The sequence below is a fragment of the Melozone crissalis genome, unplaced genomic scaffold (genome assembly GCF_028551555.1).
Source record: "Melozone crissalis strain CALT ecotype California unplaced genomic scaffold, PUWL_Pcris_2 ptg000007l_1, whole genome shotgun sequence".
Taxonomy (NCBI): Eukaryota; Metazoa; Chordata; class Aves; order Passeriformes; family Passerellidae; genus Melozone; species Melozone crissalis.
The window spans coordinates 19,623,611-19,642,093 of NW_026535785.1; the positions used below are offsets into that span (position 1 = coordinate 19,623,611).

Consider the following 18,483-nt stretch of genomic DNA (forward strand, 5'->3'; position numbering starts at 1 on the left):
TTGAACACGGCATCATTTCCGAACGGCTCCGGCGGTTCTCCAGTGCTGGAACTGGCATGGAAATGGCCCAATTTACACATGCCAAGAATCCACTCTGGTATTTCTACTTCCTCTGGGGCTGAAGAATTTTATTTTATTGTAACTTTGAATACAGTTAAAGACAGCAATGGTAATTTGCAGCTTCAGGAAGGCTGGGTCAATTCTCGTGAGAATGCAAGGGATTTCTTTGACATACAGATGTGTGATTAGCATGTAAAACATCAGCACATGGTAAAAACAAACCATTAAAAAAGATTCATCTAGCTTCCTATATGGAAGACATATTTCTCCCCAGAGGCCTGAGGGTACTGCAAAAGCTTATGCAAAACATGAAAGTGTGTACAGTCTATGTACAGCTAACACTTGTTGTAAACACTGATGTTTCATGGTCTGACTCTCTAAATTACTACTCCTGCCATACTGCACTTTGCTTTCCAATGAAGACAATCACCATAATCAGTTTGAAAGTAATCTTGAAAAGAACACAAAGCTGAAAACCACTGTGCCTCTCTTTAATAATGTCTCAACATACAATCATGAAGCAGTTGGTAACAAATGAAGTCGTGGATAAAACAAGCAGTATAAAGACAAGTGTACCTTTGCACAGAACCCTACTGAACAAAAAACAGGTTTGAAAGATGAATTCTTTAGTAAGTGCCAAATGGTCCAGTTGATGGGAATGCATTTTGAAGCCATGGCTACACCGCCAGCAATTACAGAGGGCTGCAACTGCTGACCCTGCATGTGCCACTTTTTGGATACCATCCTCTGTACTGTGGGTTTTTCATCAGAGGCTTGCCACATTTCTTGAACAAGCCAAATAATTAATCTTTGGATGACTGTGGGACCCTGTAGGATGGAGAGCTGGCCTGACACTTCACAGAACACCTTGCTTTAATCTTGCTGAAAACTGCCCTGGCTAAAACACCTGCTTGCTGCCTATTCCCTACTTCTGGAATCTATGTATTCTCTAAGACCAGAATTCAACAGAACTAGCTAAAATGCTAGCATTTATCTTATCATGCTTGCTGCAATATGATAAGGTGCTAACTTTTGGAAAGTAATTCTACACTCCTTACTTGGGTGTAATCTCCACTGAAGGAAGAGAGCAGGGAGTGCAGAACAGCCCTTTGTACCACTGTTTTTAGAAGTGCTGCCATTTACAGTTACAGTTTAGTGGTGAATTATTTGTTCAAGTAGACGGTGTCTCAGTGAAAATGTTTAGATAAAAGAATGCATATGTACAAGATCAGAAAAGGACCCCTCACCTCTGATTCAAAAAATAAATAGCTGGTTTAGATGGTTATTACTGGAACCTCATCTTTAAAGGAACATGAAAGTAATCTTTAGATTTTTGTCTTCTTTCCAACGGCTCTTTGATGCTGGAAATGTCTCTCAGAGTTCTGTGACATGCATGGGGTAGCTCGGAGGTGGATGTGATGGCAGTTTGATATTAAGGCGCCTGATGTGACAGCTGTGGCAGAGCAAGTGGCCCTCCAGGGGGTAACAACGATGGCCTTCCTCATCATTGAGCTGCAAGCCACAGTCCTGGAAGGAAGAGAGACATCCCAGATCAGTGAGTGGCTCAGGCAGGCCCCTCCCAGCCCTGCTGCCCTGTCACAGCCCCAGAGCTCCCCCTGCCCCAAGGCCAGCAGCCCCCACAGCTCCTGGCATCTGCACCCTGACCATTGACATCACTGGGATCCAACAGCACAGGCTGTGCCCAGCCTTTTGTTCACCACTGTTCCATCCTGCTCTCTTGTCCATCCAATAAACGGTGATGCAAACCAAAAGCCTAAAAGCAGCCCAGGGGCTGACCCTGCCAAACACAACCTGGAGTAGGTTTGAACAGAGGGGGAGCTGATTCTGCAGCAAGGCAGATGGGGGGAGCATAGGCAGAGAATGAGAGGGGAGGGCAAAAGGGGGAGAGGTGACACAGCTTACTGCTGGAGCAGGTCTACGCTTTCTCTAATTTGGAATGAAAAGAACTTAAAGACTTCAAGGCCAGTGGTCCATCTTTAGTGGAAATGCAGGTACCTCTGGGACTGACACAAAACTACAGACAGAGACAGAGATAAACACAGAAGTAGCTAACAGTGATCCTGCTGCCTCTGTCCAGAGACCACCCTGATTTCCATCACTGTAATTCTGAGGCCATTTGGAAATCATTGAAGTTTGGTACTCAGGTTTAATGTTACAAGTGTGTTAAATACTTAGAAATGATTACTGTGATCAGCTCTGAGAAACCAGAGACTCTGGGTATTTATCTGTGCACTTAGTAGAAAGAAATAAAAAGCCAAACAGAACAAACTGGGTGTATAGGTGGTTTTAGCACTGAAAACAAATGCAAAGCTTTTTTAACTGAACACAGTGTATAATTTTTCAGCTTTCACAGCTCAAGTTTAAATCCTCAAATTTTACTGAATACTGAAATAAGACTGAAAATGGGTTTTAAAGTAAGCTTTAAAACTGGAGTGTTAGTTTAGAGAGGTCTTAATCTAAGTATCTGCCAAGGTAATTTTCTACATTATATAATATGTTGCTACATATTATATAATGATTTTATAGCAATTTATACAAGATTAAAAATTAGAATTTACCAATTTCAGATGCCCTACAGATACACAAAGTGTTTGTATCTTCTTCCCTCTCCAAAACTGAATTCCCTTTCTGCAAGGAGAAAGCCTGCCCTGTCAGTGGGTCCCAGTTTCAGAATGGGGCTCCAGTGATCTGCAAAAGGGCTTGAACCCCTCCACAGAAGCCAAGTGGTTGCATGTGAAAGAAATGACACAGAAAAGCTGCAAGTTTCCAACCTGACCACTGACTGTGTGGCACCAGCTGAGGGGTGGCTGCCTGAGTCATGGAGCCTTGCTGAAATCTTCACATCCCTACCTTGTGTGCCTCAAAATCCTGCACTCACTTTTCCAGCAGCATCTGGGGACAGCAGTGTGCAGAGAGCCTCATTTGAGAGCATCAGGCACTAACCCACTGCTAACTCCTGATTGCTGTAGATTAATGCACTCTGCCTTTCTGGGCAGATGTGGAGGCAGCTTGATTTGCCTCAAATGGGGAGGAGAATGGGGAAATGAATAATGAAACAGAAGGGAAAATAAACCCCCAGTGGGACATTGCAGGATGAAGTCAATAGCCTGAGAGCAGGGGAGGGACCTGTCATCTTAGGTGAAGCCTGCACAAAGCAATAGCTGGGGGAAGGAGGAGGGAAGTTCAGCTCTCCAAAATACTGTGATTTCCTGTGCCAATTGCTCTTGAAAAATTAATAGAAATGGATGGAGGATCAGGTGTCTGTTGGAAGGAGATAGCTGAGTGGATGGGGCCTTCCTTACATTTAGGTAAATAACATTTCAAGATGCCCTGAATTTTATTATTTTCTTTCTCAGTCAGAAGATTCTTTGTAAAACCTTCATGCAACAGTGCCTGAAGGCAGCACTGCTGTATTTCTGCCCCTGGTGCTAACAGGGAAGATTTGTGTGGATATTTGTGTGCTGTGTCAGAGTGCCAAACCTACAGCAAAAAGGAAGTTTTTGGCTGATCCCAGCTTAGTGAGTTTGTTTCCCTTCTCATGTTCCTGGCTGTGGGATAAGGATGAACTCAGGTCTCCTCTCTGAAGCAAGAGCACTAATTCCACACAAGAGCACTAATTCCACAACTTGATCTGTGGCAATGAATGTTTAAATGTTCTGCACAATAAGAAACTACTCCCAAAAAAGTGACAGAAAGTCAGTGGTGTCCTGGTCCATTTCCTAGTAAAGAATCAATGTTTATTCAGCATGGAGAAAGCAGATCCTCTAGAAAGGCCTTCCAGTGAGAATCCTTCCCTGCACAGCCAATGTAAATTCAAATCTCCTCAGATCAGAGCCCTACAGACTGTACCTAGAGATGAGGAAAAAGACAACTGGCACCTACTCTTTGCTCACTCCCCATGCAGAAGTATTGAGAAAATACAACCCAACCAATCAAGCCCAGCCTTGAAGCTCATATATGGGGGAAAAACCCTCCAAAACTAATTTGGTACTGGTGATGGCAGCACCCCTTCCAGCCCAGGCAGCATCCACCCATTTGTCTTCCTCAGGAGCTGTGGGGCAGAGCCCTGCCTGCCCAGGGGGGCAAGAGCCAGGGAGGGCAGCCCAGGGGCAGAGCAGGTCCCCAGGGCAGAGCAGGTCCCTCAGGGCAGAGCAGGTCCCCAGGGCAGAGCAGGTCCCTCAGGGCAGAGCAGGTCCCCAAAGGCAGAGCAGGTCCCTCAGGACAGAGCAGGTCCCCAGGGCAGAGCAGGTCCCTCAGGGCAGAGCAGGTCCCCAAAGGCAGAGCAGGTCCCTCAGGACAGAGCAGGTCCCCAGGGCAGAGCAGGTCCCCAAAGGCAGAGCAGGTCCCCAGGGCAGAGCAGGTCCCTCAGGACAGAGCAGGTCCCCAGGGCAGAGCAGGTCCCCCCTCAGGACAGAGCAGGTCCCCAGGGCTGAGCAGGTACCCTCAGGGCAGAGCAGAGCAGGTCCCCAAGGCAGAACAGGTTCCCCAGGGCAGAGCAGGTCCCCAAGGCAGAGCAGGTCCCCAGGGCAGAGCACAGCAGGTCCCCCCCCAGAGCAGGCCGTGCAGGCCGGGCAGGCCGGGCCCCGCACTCACCTCACAGTGGTAGCACTCCACGTGATAGTCCTTGTCCATGGACACCACCCGGATGGTCTCCTCAGAGCCCTGGGGAGCACAGAGAAGGTGACAGTGGTGTCTCAGGACACAGTGCCAGTGGTGTCTCAGAAGTGTTTTTCAGTCTCCACACAGTGCCCAGCTCATCTGGGGAGCTGTGTCCCTGGGGGAATCCCCTCTGCCCCACACAGCAGAGCTCTATGACCACTGTAGGTCTTGGCCCTGGGCACTCCTCAGCTGTGCAGGTGTCTGACACATCTGAGCTGCACAGCTCATTTGGGAAGTGTAGCCAAAGCCTCATCCTCAAGAAACAAATCAGTCTTGAAATCAAGTAATTGTCCAAGGGCACCCAGGATCTGAACAAATCACCAATCATTGGGTAAAAAACCTGCTCATTGGGTAACTTTCCCTTCTATACATCCTGCTCTGATTTCCAGGACTTGTGTTCCTCTCCATCCATCTGCTGCACAGCCCTTTTGCACGTGCACATGTCACTGTGTGTCCCCACAGGGACTGACATACCAGTCTGGCAGGTAATTACCTGCACAGGCCAAACCTCAGCAGAGTTGTGCAATCCTAGCTGAGCCCCAGGCCTGCAGAGCAGCCCATACCCTTCTGTAACCTCACAGGCTCTTTTCCTGATCCACTCTGAGGACAGAGCTCATTAATTGGTTGCCTTGTGCTGTTTCCAGTTCCAGGTGTGGTTAGAGCACCAGATATGATGTGGTCTCTGTCTGAGAGAAGCTGTGGGCAAGTCAGCACCTGCACTGCCAGACTTGAACTAACCCAGGAAATCTCCCAGGGAAAGAACATGGAGTGTGTCCTGTAGTCATCAGGTGAGTCAGCACTATCACTGCCTTTTATTTATTTTCCTTTCTTCATTGAAAAGAAAAAAGAATTCTTTCTTAAGACCCAAATTCAGTGACATTTACACAGAGATTTTCTCCTCACAACCCATCAGAACAGCAGTTCTGGTTCAGCCTTTATGGGGTTTTTTGGTGTTTGGTTGCTTGGCCAATTAACAGAAATACTAATGACAAATGAGAGTAATGTGCAGAGTGATGGAGGTGGGCATGTGAGAGGCTCTGGCATCAGGCTTCACTGGGGCACAGCAGCTCACAGGAGGGAAGCTCTGGTGCTGTAAACATGACAGAGAAAAAGCAGGGAGATGCTGAGGCCCTTGCTTACAAATGAGCTGGTCACTGACCTCAGCTCAGAGGGTCCTGCACCCACCAGAGCACCAGGGAGCCCCACTCTGGGCTACTGTGTCCATAACACTGTCAGCACAGGCTGAGCTTGCAGGCATCTTTCACCTGGTTCTGTTTTTGTTGTTGCCTTTTCAACGCCTTTAAGAACTTCCATTCCACTGCCACCTCAGGACTGCAGCCTGTGTGGCCTTCTCACAGGGCCAGCAACCATCAGATGCCTTTTCAAGGGCTTTACTCCCTGAGTTGTTCTTGGAGCCCAGTCGGTGTTTTCAATTAAATGAGGTTTCTAACAGATTAATGAAGACCTGGAAAGCACCCTAAAGATAAGAAGTACTGTGCTGTAGGAGTAGTGTGACCATTATAACCTCTGGGAATGTTTGGGAATGACTTTACTGCTGAACTGAGTTTAATTTAGTATCTAGCATGGTACAGATTCTGGAGAGGAAGGAGAAGCCTTTAGTGTGTTTTTAGAAAGTGCCCATATACCCACAGCTGTTTTCCCCAGGAGTCAGTGCATGTTAACACCTACCTGTGCTGGGAGGATTGGCTGGTTACAGGAAGCACATTTTGGTGCAAAAACCCTAGGGTGCAAGAAGAAAGAGTTCCAATCACATTTAAAGCATCTTGAAAAAGCAGAAGCAAGAGAGCCATTGTAATCATGCCTTGTTTTTAGTAAAATGGAGATCCACAGGATTTGAAACTCCTCTAATTGTTTGATATTCAATGAAAAGGAGATTTGGGAAAGGCTGATCTATCCCAACTTTATTGTTTAGGTCTTCCCAACCTTGAGGCACAGTGAATTCACCCCTCTTCCTGTATATGCCATTTTTCTTTCCTTCCTTTATTTATAAAACCATTCCAATTCTTCCAGAGCCTTGATGCTTGACTACAAAGCAGCTCCTGACTTAGGGACTCTGACATCAGAAAGACACAACCACGTGTCCTAAACAGGAGAGGGGCTGATTGTGGCCAGAATCTCCCAGCTAAATACAAAATGGGCTTATGGTCCTCAGCTGCATTTCATCACTGGGCCAACACTCACTGTGTCCTTGTAACACACTCAGATTGGCACCAACAGGGCTGAATTCAGGGTGATTTACTCCTGCTGCATAACTGAGTTATTGGCTAACTGCAGCTAAGTGCAGGATCCCATTGCCTTTGAGTGGAATCTGGAAAGAGTCCAAAAGCAATCTCTTAAAGCTCTGCCTTTTGTCAGGTAAGGCTGAGATTGTTCTAGCAGTTACTGTTTATTACATGTCCTCTGTGTCAGTTAACAAAACTTACACTGAGCCAAGCTCTGCCAGAGCCTGAAACAGCCAGCAGAACCTACCAACACTTGCAGAAGTGCCTGGTGGAATTAGTGTTGGCAGTCCTGAAGGAAGCAGAGGAGCAGCCCCAAGAAGCCCATCCTCTGACACAATTTGATTTTCAGCCTCACCTGGCCACTGTGTGCCATACTGGGCCCAGAAGGTGCTGCTTAACAAACCTTAAAATACTTTACAATTGCAACACATGAAAGAAGCAGTGAGGGACATCTGAGCAAACAGGAGTGACCTTTTTATTTATCACAAGGCTTATAACTACACCAATGATTTAACTACTGTGGGTTTGCTGAGCATGCAGTGGATCTGTGTACTCACGTGTGGTAGTCTTTGACACAGTAAATATTGTTTTCCACATCTACAGTGAAGGGGACTCCATCCAAGCACTCGTTACACACCACACAGCGGAAGCAGCCAGGATGGTAGGACTTGCCAAGGGCCTGTAAGATCTTGTGAGGCAAACAACAGAATAAGTGGATACATGATTACATGAGATATTGTCTCCCCATAAACTGCTGTGTCTCTCTCATTCTTAATAATGACAGTGAGAAAAGCACTTCAGGATGAAATTACCACTCTGCAGATCTGTCAGCAAGGGGCCTTTTAAAACAATCAGCTTGCTTATTTTAGTGGGTTTCAATATGCTCTCAAGGAAGTGCAAGGGCTGCAAATCAGGCCAAGCCCATCAGCTTTAGCTCTGCAGGGCCAGTACTGCCAATGGAAATTAAAAATGGCTTCACAGACCTTCTCTGGGGAAATCCCAAATACAAGGGACTGGGATACAGAGTTACCTTACAAAACTTGACAGGCTGTGACAGACAGAATCCAAAGTGGTCATTACTCAAAAAGTTAAATAGCAAAACAAGCAAATAAAGAGGTGCCTCTTTATTAACTAAGGATCCTAATCTCCCAGAGATATGACTGGTTATCACTCAGTCATAGGGGCCCATCAGTTTCTGATAAAATCCACCATTCTGATAAAATTCCACCATTATCCATGTGTTTGGATACTGATACATGCACTGCCCAGGCTTTCTCCATGCTGACCTTCCCTACTGCATTTTAAAGGTTTCAGGGAAAGGTCTGATTCAACCTTGGCTGCACTACTACAGAACAGATCCCCCACTCCTGATGTCCTCATATGTGACACTCATTGTGGCGCTGGGACATTGAGGAGGACACTGCAAGCCCATGAACAAGCCCCTGGGAAGAGTGAGACACAGCTATGACTTTCAGGCAGCTCTCAACAGATTATAAAACCAATTCCATACATTTTGGGTGTAAGAAGTATCTTTGGAAGGTAATTTCAAAATTTCAGCTGCTAGCACAGTTCTCAGCTTGGAGCTGCTGGGAAGTTCGAGGTGAAAAATCTACACAGACCAAGCTCCCATGGCCTCATAGGTGATTCTATGAATAAAGATCAAACCAAGACGAAAGAAGTGCAGAAAAAAAGGGCCAATTTAATTTAACCTTTATTTCCCTTTTTGATGAAGCCCTGTGATTCAGGGGTATCAGACTCTGTTTGACTGGGAAGGCCACTCTGAGCCAGAGGCAGCGGGTCCCTGTGCTGGGGCTGGTGCTGCTGCAGGAGCACAGTACAGTGCCAGCCTGGCAGAGCTGTGCAGCCACAGCCCTGAGCACAGGGCAGCTCCTCACCAGCCCTGCAGAGCCCTGCAGAGGCCCAGCTGTGCCCCAGCTGTGCCCCAGGCCAGCACTCGGCAGGGCCGGGCTGCGCTCCCAGGCAGGAGCACGCTGGAATTCCCCAAACAGGAGAGCTGAATTCCCGGAGCTCCCAGAGCTGTTTCCTTTTGTCAGAGCACACTTGCTGATGGGAGAGAGGCAGACAAGCACCTGCCAAGCTTGCAGCTACTGAGTTCCACCAGTGAGATGTTATGGACTCTTGCCTGGATTTTGCAATTAAGGGCCAGCTCAAAGCAAGCACGTCAGGATTCCCCTCCCCCTCCCAGCATGACACAGCTCCAGAGATTTGCTCCTAGGCTAAAACGAACAATATCCTTGTCCAACCAGTGGTGCCAGAATGTGAGCCAGAATCCTCATTAGTGAAGTCCCTGTTCCAGCTCTGACTGAACCTCTGTGTGTGCAGCACACCAGCTACTCCTCTTAGGCACACGGAGCTTCATGCACACTTTAAAGCAAGAGGAAAACAGATACACTGCAAGATCTGCCCTTCTTTGTTGTGCAAACCACTTCATTTGGTTTGGGAATTTCTGCTTAGGAAGAGCAGACATAACTCTTCTTACTTTCACCCCCTGAAAGGATGCCAGTAGGATCTGGCCAACCCAAAGCTCTTTGATTTTATTTTTATTACAAAAGTAACTCTGATTGCTGGCTCCCTAAAAATCCCAGTGGCAATAATGCATTTTAAATGACGTGGAGCAAGCAACAGAGGGTAAACAAAGTAAGTCACAGAGCAGGTGACAAATCTCAGGACTATTGATAATGTCCCCTCTGCTCTATCCCAGATTCCACCCACATGACAGAGCTCTGGTTATCTACTGTCTTACAGAGCACACCCACCATGTTCCTTCACCATATTCTCATACAAAGCTCTGCTGTACTTCCTCCTTTATTATTAAAATTCTATTTTATTTTGACTCACAAATGGCAGAGTAATAGCCTTCCATGTTCTTAGGTAGCAAAGAAGCCCAACTTTCTGCCTCTAATAGTAGTAATGGAGCATGAAGGTATTTTTATTTACTGCCTTAGTTTCAAAACCTATGTTGACAGCAGTGAAGACACAATACCAGCCTGGGCAGGGAAAAGCAGATGTCTCACAGTGCACCTCCCAAGTTACCTGTCATTAGGAGTTTAGGTCTCTTACCATTTCCATTATGAGGTGTCCACAAACAAAGCACTTGTCTGCTGTTTGCTGAAAACCTGAATACTGTTAAAATGACACAAAAGAAAGGATCATTAGTAGCCACTCCTCTAGCCATAGAAATACATTTTAGGTGAAGGCTGTGCTATGTGTGACACAGGTTTGGAAGACAGTGACTCAGAAGCCTTCACTCAGCTCTTGCAGCATGTTCAGAGCCCAGTCTGGCCTTCTGATTCACTGCAATATTTCCACTGAGATTCCCCATGTAACAGTATTATTGTAAGTTTGATTTTTTTATTTCTAAAGTCTTTACGGAAAGTTTGTGTTTGCTGTGCAGAAATTAGCTTGAATTGACTCTTCTGGTGGTTGTTTTAAATAACAGAGAACTCACCTCCCAAATCCTGCTCAAATCAGCCACCTCAGACTTGGACCCTCATTTTACTCAGTGTTATTTGCAAGCTAGAAAAATGACCCCAGGCCCAAGAAGGATTTGGCTGCCCTGTGGATCCCAAGCCTTGCAGGCAGGGAAGGATCCTGCAGAGCACCCACAGGGGTTTGGGCTCACTGCACAGTGTGGGCAGCAGGAGGTTCCTCAGAACGATGGTGCCAGCCCACACTGCAGTGCCAGGGCATGGCTGTGGAGAGAGGCTGTGCCTGCCTGGCACCAAAGCTCTGTGCTCCGTGCCTGAGCAGTCCCAACCTTAGCTTTGTGCTCCTGTCCCCAAAGCAGATCCTGTTTCAAAAGCCAAGATCTGCTTTTAGCCCTCTGTTTAGAGGCACAGAAAAACCATCCAGGTCATCAGAGTGACCTCCAAGCGACAGCCTACAAACAAGAGACATCTTCCTGAGGGACTGCAGCCATGTGAAACTGGAGTTTCCCCTCAGCCTGTGCAGCCCATCTCAGCTGAGGGCTGTGTGAGCACCATCCTGCCTGTGCCCACCCACCTGGGGCATTGCAGTGATGCTCCTCCAGCACAGCTCACCTCAAATGTGCTTCAGCTGCACAACATAAAAGATGAGGAAGGGGAGGAGGAATGTAAAGCAGGCTCCTCTCCCAGAACACAGGTTAATTGGCTCAGGCACCTAATGCATCCTCTGAGCCCAGCAGAGTGTGTCTTGCTCCATTCCCCCCTGGTTTAGTGGGGATTAAGTGTCCCCTCACATCAAAAGCCTGCACTTCCCTGCCTAGAGCTGCCATATGTTTTCTTTTTTATTGGAGTGAGGGGATTACATGTTATGTTGGATCAATAGGTTGGAGACAAAATTATTGTTGCTATGCAACCAAGTGATTCTGTAGGAAAAGGTCTCCCAGACACTTTGATGGGCCCAGAAGTCAGTAAATGACATAGCAGCTGTCACACCCAAAACTCACTGTGCCCTAAGAAACACAGCTTGTGCAGGCTTGTGAAACTTTGAAACTTCCCTGGAAGAGATCAGGGTGCTGAGGAACAAACACAGAGGTGGCAGTCCTAGCTGACACTACTTTTATTTGCTTTTTTGTTTTCCTTACTGATGCAGGAAAAAGGTCTCAGTGCTTGGGATGTTTCCTGGCTGCCCCCTGGCTGGACTGCTCCTAGGGCTGGGAAGCCCAGGCTCGCTGAAACAGGTGGGCAGCTCCTAGTGACACAGACAGCAGAGGATTAACAGCAGCACAAATCCAGCTAATGCTAAAATCCTGCTGGAATGAATTTACCAGTCCCATCTGGCTGTCATTTGATAAGGAATGCAAAGGAGCATTCACCCAGCTATTGATGAAGAGGGGACATTATTCCCCAGGAAGAGAATGGCGTGGTGGTCAGATTAATGGCATTTATTGCTAACTAGATTGTCATAAATTATATTTTTTGTAAGAAAGAAAGGCTTTGCTGACACAAAATCACTCTTTATAGAAGTAACCCTATTAAATTAAAACCATGATTTGTTTTTAACAAGAGAATTGTTATTAGTCAAACACATCCAGAACCGGATTACCCCATTAAGAAGACTTTGCAATATGGCAGCAAGTGCAACAGCAGTGACAAAACATTTCCCATGCTCAGGGAGCTGTCCTTTAGCACTACACTCCTCTCTCCTGGTCACAGGGTCAGTCCCAGCCAGACTGAAGGTCTGGGTCAGTGAGATCAGGGGTTTGGATCCAGGTCTGCTTGTATTTTAGACCTATTTGGGCTGGAAAAGAGTAACAGCCTGAGAGCCCAGCAGCACTGTTTCTACAGGATGGCACACTGGGGGCACTGCTGCTAAAAGCAATAAATGACTTTCTCAACATTTCTGGAGCTGACTGTGAACTGCTTCTTTGCACTTTGATCCCAACTTGGAGTGTTCAAATAAAGCTACTGTACTAAGCTTTGAATTTTAGAAGCAGAATTTAAAAGTCTTTAATTACTAATTAAAATTGTCAACGTCTGTCTTTGAAGCGCTTGATTATTACCAACCCTCACAGTCCTGTGTGTGCAAAGGGAGAGGAGCTGTGACTTGCTCCAGACTGCAGCCAAGGCAGAAGAGCCTCTTTATTGTCTCAGCACACCAGGAGCCTCCTGGGGTGGGCTCCCAGCAGGGCTGGAGGGAGCAGCACTGGTCCCAGAGCTTGTGAGCAGGGAACTGAGAGAGGAGAGGGTTTGCTATACAGACTCAGAGCCTTTCTCATTACTGACAGAGTCACAGCAGTAAAAAGAGCTTTTGAGCACAGCCCCCATTCCCAATCTGGAGGCATGAAAAGCAGGCTGAGGTGAAGCAGTGAGGTGACAGCAAGACCCTCATGGAGCAGCCAAATCTCAGCTCTGCTTCTTGTTCCTGTGCCATTCACAGGCACAGTTTCATTCAGGATCTAAGCATGTGGGGCTCACTTCTAGCCTTCCTCTAGAAATGGGTTTTCTCTGTGCCAGGTTCTTAAAAAAAGTATTTTGTTGGCAGAGCAGGGAAGTGATGTAAATACACCAATGTCAGCCTGGATGGGAGCAGTCAGAGGTCTATGGACACTCTGTCCACAACAAATGGGAACTGTAATTTTGAATTCTCCCTAATATTCATTACAGATACTCCTTGAGCACATATAAAAACACTGAGAGAAGTTGTTAATAAAAGACCAGCTCTGAAATTCAAAGCTGAAAATGAAGTGTTACCCTTTACTGTCCCTTCTGTGACTCAGCAGTACAATGCTGGGTACACCAGGATGCAAAGGAAACAAAGTGCAAGTTGAAGAGCTGGCATATTATTTCTCCTGATTTCTTAAGTCTGGTCTCAGCTGTTTTCTTCCTTATTTACCTTGTCCTTGTCTTCTCTACCAGGATAATAAAATCTCATTTTATAGACACAAATGAAGACTTTGTAATTTAGCTCCTCAGCGATACTTATATAAAATAAGACTCTGGGAAGCTAAATAAACATTGAGAATATGTTAATAATGTTAGAATAGCAGAGTAAAAGTAAAGTAGAAGACTTGGCTGGCTGAACTTTTCTTTTGTTTGCTGTCCAATATATTTTGATTATCAAACAGTCCAAGTCCCCCCCCCACAAAAAAAACAAACAAACAAACAAAAAAAAACCTCCAAAAAAACTCTGATCCTGTCCAAGAATCTTTGTTTCAATGTAAGAGGAAAACAAGACCCCTTCTGTCCTGAATATTTAGGCCTGTTAGTATCCTCCTGTGATAATCTTGGGATTTATAATTCTTCTGTCTAATGTGCAATATATCTAAAAGAAATTAATAATGAATTTGGAGCCTACAATGAACAATTATGCATGGAGGATAATCCCACCAAGTACTATGAGAAACAATTTCTCCTGCCTGCTCTCAGTCCTGCAGCAAACCTTGGTTGTCTACCAGGGTCTTTTAAATTTTGATGTTCCCATCGTGATTTCCAAAAGAAAAACATTCAGAAAACAGTGCTCCTGAAAAAGGCTTCAGGACCAAACTCTCTACCTTAGGCAGTGTCAGGCCTTTGAAAAGCCATGGCACTGCTCCTCCCTCCATCTGACTGTGCCCAGGGAGGGGCTGCTGCTCTTCCCTGCTGTTCTGCACTCAGCAAAACAAAACCTTCCTCCTGGAAACAGAGCCTGGAATCTCATTCAGGCCCTTTTGCCTCTTTGATGAGGATGTCCAAAACCTGCTGAAGGTTTGTGCAAGCAGAGCCAGCGGTTACATTGCAGTGGGTGTGGCAGCTGCTGCCCTGGCGATGGTATGAAGCTGTAAAATCTCCAATTCAGTGCTGCAGCACTGCACATCACCCACTGCCCAGCCCAGGCCTGAGATCCCTCTCTTTCACACTTTCAGAGCTTTTGAGTGGGATGATAAGAAGGTTTTGCCAAAATGCTTCAGGCATTTAATTCTGAAAACTAATTTCTGAATTGGGTGCTATGCTAATAATGTATTCCCACCCCAGGCTGCCTGTAATCCCTCACAGACTCTCTGCTCCTTGCTTTCCCATTAGCAGAGCATCTGTCCTCTCACTGCTGCATTGTTTGCTCTCTGCATGGGACCCTCACTACATGAGACACAACAATGTAAGAAATTCATGGGATCACATTGAGACAGGGAGCAAATATCAAATTTGGTTTCATGCAGATGGGGTTTTGTTGTTGTTTTTACACACATATTCCAATGCAGTGATTAAAATGAACTGGACAAAATGGGGCCTTCTCAGGCTCAAAGATAAAGAGCCTCATGGCAGGTGACAGGTTAACTACAGGAAAATAGCCCAGAACTTCACTCTCATCCTGCTGAAACCCCCTCATATACCCTGTGCTTGACTGTGTCTTGCTGTCTGTGAGGAAACACGACACAGCACTTTGCCTTCTTGCTCCTGTCTTTCCATTCTGTTGTGTTTGAAGGACAAGGAGAGGGCAAGGAGGGACTCCACACTCTGCACAGAGGCGGCAGAGGTCTGGCCAGGCACAGAGCTGTGCCAGAATTCAGCTGATCCTGAACTCTGCCATTGCACAGCCCCTGAGAAGAGCCATGAACATCCTACAGAGACCCTGGCTGGGCACTCACCAAGGCTTCTTGCTGTGTAATTGATTAGGAGCCACTAATGATTTTCTTACCTAGATCTTCCTTAAACAAACTCCTGTGGGAGCATCACAGTGATAATGATCAAGAAAAAAGGCTGAATCAACAGCTTTAACTCTGCATCATATTACAGAGCCCAACATTTACTGACCTGATTCACACTGTAAAGCACTTCACACTGCACAGGGCTGTAACTCTGCTGCAGGTTGTTTACTGTCCCTGCTACCATCTACTGAACACACTGAAAAAGATGTTTACACAAGAACCTACCTTCCTGGAACAAAAACTTATCTGGATTTTATTCAAAACAGTTGTTGAGAGATTTCAATTCAGAACATAACAGCAGCTAATAGCAACGTTTATTACCAAAGTGGAAACATGTCACTTTCTCACATGGGTCTTTTTCTAACCCTCCCACAGAAAAAAATTAATGCTGCCTGCTTACAAGTGTTTGGCAGGAGTTAAGACATCATTAGAAAGGGTTCTAGTTCTTTTAAGTGTGCTTCAGTTATTGTAATTTACTTTTCAGTGGAATATTAAGAAAAATGGATAGTCTGACTATTTGGATCACCATCTCAAGGGGAAATAGTGGAGTGATTATCTGGCATGAAACCAGCTGGAGTTGGTAACAGCTCTTCCAACATTCCACCAGCAAATGTAACACTAATGGGAGAGTTACAAAAGGTAGTGAGTAGTGACACATCTCAGAAAAAAGCCTGTCTTTGCCTCTCCTTGTCTCCTGTGCCAGGTCCCAGAGTGATTCCTCCAACTCCTTTAACAGCCTGCAGCCCAGTTCAGGAAAGGCTGAGCACAGACCTTACTGACACTCTGAACTTTCACTGCATTATGTTTCTCTGCATTATCACTGGGCCCAGGTACCACCTGGGTATTGCTCTTTAGTAAACCTGAGATGTCTCAGGACTCCCAGTGCATCCAGTGGGCCCTGTGGTGAGTCCTGCATGTGGTGCTCTCAGCCTGCACCCTCAGCTTCTCTCATTGTTTATGGGCCCAGCTTTGAAACTTTGGGGAGAATCCCCAGGAGAAAATCCAGAGGTCCCTGCAGACAATGGGACTTCTGCCACCAGCTTCAATGGACTTGAAACTTCTTGATCCAGGATACAGCACTCTGGAGTTGTGTTGCAATAAGAGGCAACCCAAACTATCAGCTCTACACACTCCTCATGCTGATTCCCATCCAAGTCCACAGTGCAGAGGCAGACCAACATTTGGTCATATTACACTATGAAACTTGAATTTTAAGGCCATCTGTAGGTTTGACCCAATGTTTCAATTCAGAATACCCCAATTAATCATCATTACTGTCAAACTCATTTATAAAATACACCCAGAACCACTGGCATATTACAAACTTAGGGAAAACTAAGGGAGAAAATTATTAAAATGTTTTTGGCAGGGAGGGGCTGGAGCAAGACACACACAAGCAGCAACAGGACAGACTGCACTCCCTCATGCCCCCATCAGGAACAGGCTATAAATGTCTGCCTTTGTTTCCAGTGACACCAACACTGACTCTGGAACCTTCTGTCCCAGCCTAGAGCAACCAGCACCTTGAAGACACTCACAGACTTCCTTATGCTTCTGTACCTTAGGAATATTGCAGCAAATCCCTTTCTAAGCTTTGATACCATCATTCTTTAAACTTATCAATAAACTCCCCTATCTGTCTGTTCTCTGTCTGTCTGTCCTCAATACAACATCTCCCAGTTATCTACAGCTCCATGTGCTCTGTGATTCCCATCAGATAGGAAATGGACACAAGCTGCAGCTTCAATCATTCACCTTTTCAACTGAGTCTGTTTTTTTCTAAGAGTCTCACTTAGCAGAAATGGGCTCTGACTAATGCACCAGTCCCAGGGCTCCCTCCCAAGGGGGACTTCCAAACATTTATAGCCACTGAGATGGAAAATCAAACCTCTGACTCCAGCTGACACCAGCTTCCATTACACTAAATAAAAACTATCTTCTGAGAGTCCCAGCAAGTGGGACAGGCCATTTCCCACACTGCCAGCCCTGGAAAACAGCATGTGCACAAAATGAGAAGAAAAGCCTCATTAGTATCAATATTTCCATTGCAGCCATGCCCAGGGGCCCTGGCTGGGGTAAGGGGCTTTCTGTGTTTGGTGCTTCAGGAGATGAAGGTGCAAACCCTGCTCTGATGAGCTGCCCATCCCTCAGTGAGATCCTGTCCCTTCCCAGGACTGGCTGAGCATTTCCATTTCCCAAATGCTCCTCAGTGAGATCCTGTCCCTTCCCAGGACTGGCTGAGCATTTCCATTTCCCAAATGCTCCTCAGTGAGATCCTGTCCCTTGCCCAGGAAAGGCTGAGCATTTCCATTTCCCAAATGCTCCTCAGTGAGATCCTGTCCCATCCCCAGGAAAGGCTGAGCATTTCCATTTCCCAGCTGCCTCCTGCTCCTGCACACCCTGACAACCTCTGCATTTCTGATCTCACTGTGACATTTACAGCTGTGGATGTCAGACCAGGCCCTCTGTGCCCTCTGTAGCCAACATCTGCACTGCAGACACCAGCAAAGAGAAGTGTCCTGGCTGGGGACCAGGGCTGGGTAGGGGACAAAGGGATCCAGAGCCTCACCAGAGTGGATGGAGAGGAGAAGAAAGGCTGGAGAGAGCCTGCAGGGCTGCAAGGGGCTCTGGGCTGCTTGCCCTCCTCCTGCCCTCCTGGGAAGGGCAGGGAGAGCACACCCAAAGGCTCCTGCAGGTCTGCAGTGCACTGAGTCTCTTTATGGCTTCCATGTGCAAAATGAAGCTTTTAGAGCCTTTCTCTGTGAGGATTTATGGGCAGAGTTCCTCCAGTCTTGCTCACTGAAATGGATGAACAGCTCTAGATGAAACTTTCAACAACTAATGACAGCAAATTCAGCCAGAGGCAAAAACCTAGCATGAAGAAGTTCAGCCTAAATGATTAAATTTGGCAAAGTTTTAAGACAGTGAAAGAGAAAATCTTACATGGGGAAGTTTGGGATGACCTTAGAGCAGAGCGCTGCAGCCTGTGGTGTCTGTAATAGGTTATTTCCAGAGCATCTGAGCCTCTTCCAGTAGTGCATTAAGCAATGTAACTAACATCTGTCACGAGGTTCATTTTCCCTCTCATCTCCTCCCTCGAGGGAAATTCTCTCATTTCTTAACCTCTACTGGACCCCCACTCAATAATGTTCATTACCTCAAGAGAAGAAGGGAAAGCCTATCAAAAAGAGGAAAAAAAGCAAAGAGATAGATAGTAGATCTAAGATTCAGGCTGCTTTGGTGACATTTTTAAAGTGTTTTTTGCCAAGCAAAACAGTATTTAAAAACAAAAAATTCTTTATGTGATATTTAAGCATAGAAAAGGAAAGAGAAATTAAAATTATTTTTCCTTCACTCCTGATTATGCAGCAA

General features: G+C 46.2%; 1 protein-coding gene across 1 annotated transcript in view; it reads right to left on the reverse strand.

Annotated features, from left to right (window-relative positions):
* Positions 1-539: 539 nt before the first annotated feature.
* The window catches only part of WTIP (WT1 interacting protein), an 82,716-nt gene continuing 64,772 nt past the window's right edge, over positions 540-18,483 (reverse strand). The window contains exons 4-8 of the mRNA XM_054269527.1: positions 10,065-10,127; positions 7,541-7,671; positions 6,430-6,481; positions 4,675-4,743; positions 540-1,587 (exon numbers count right to left, since the gene is read on the reverse strand). Of these exons, the coding sequence (XP_054125502.1) occupies positions 1,435-1,587; positions 4,675-4,743; positions 6,430-6,481; positions 7,541-7,671; positions 10,065-10,127 (468 nt within the window). The 3' untranslated portion in view covers positions 540-1,434. The remainder of the gene's footprint in view (positions 1,588-4,674; positions 4,744-6,429; positions 6,482-7,540; positions 7,672-10,064; positions 10,128-18,483) is intronic.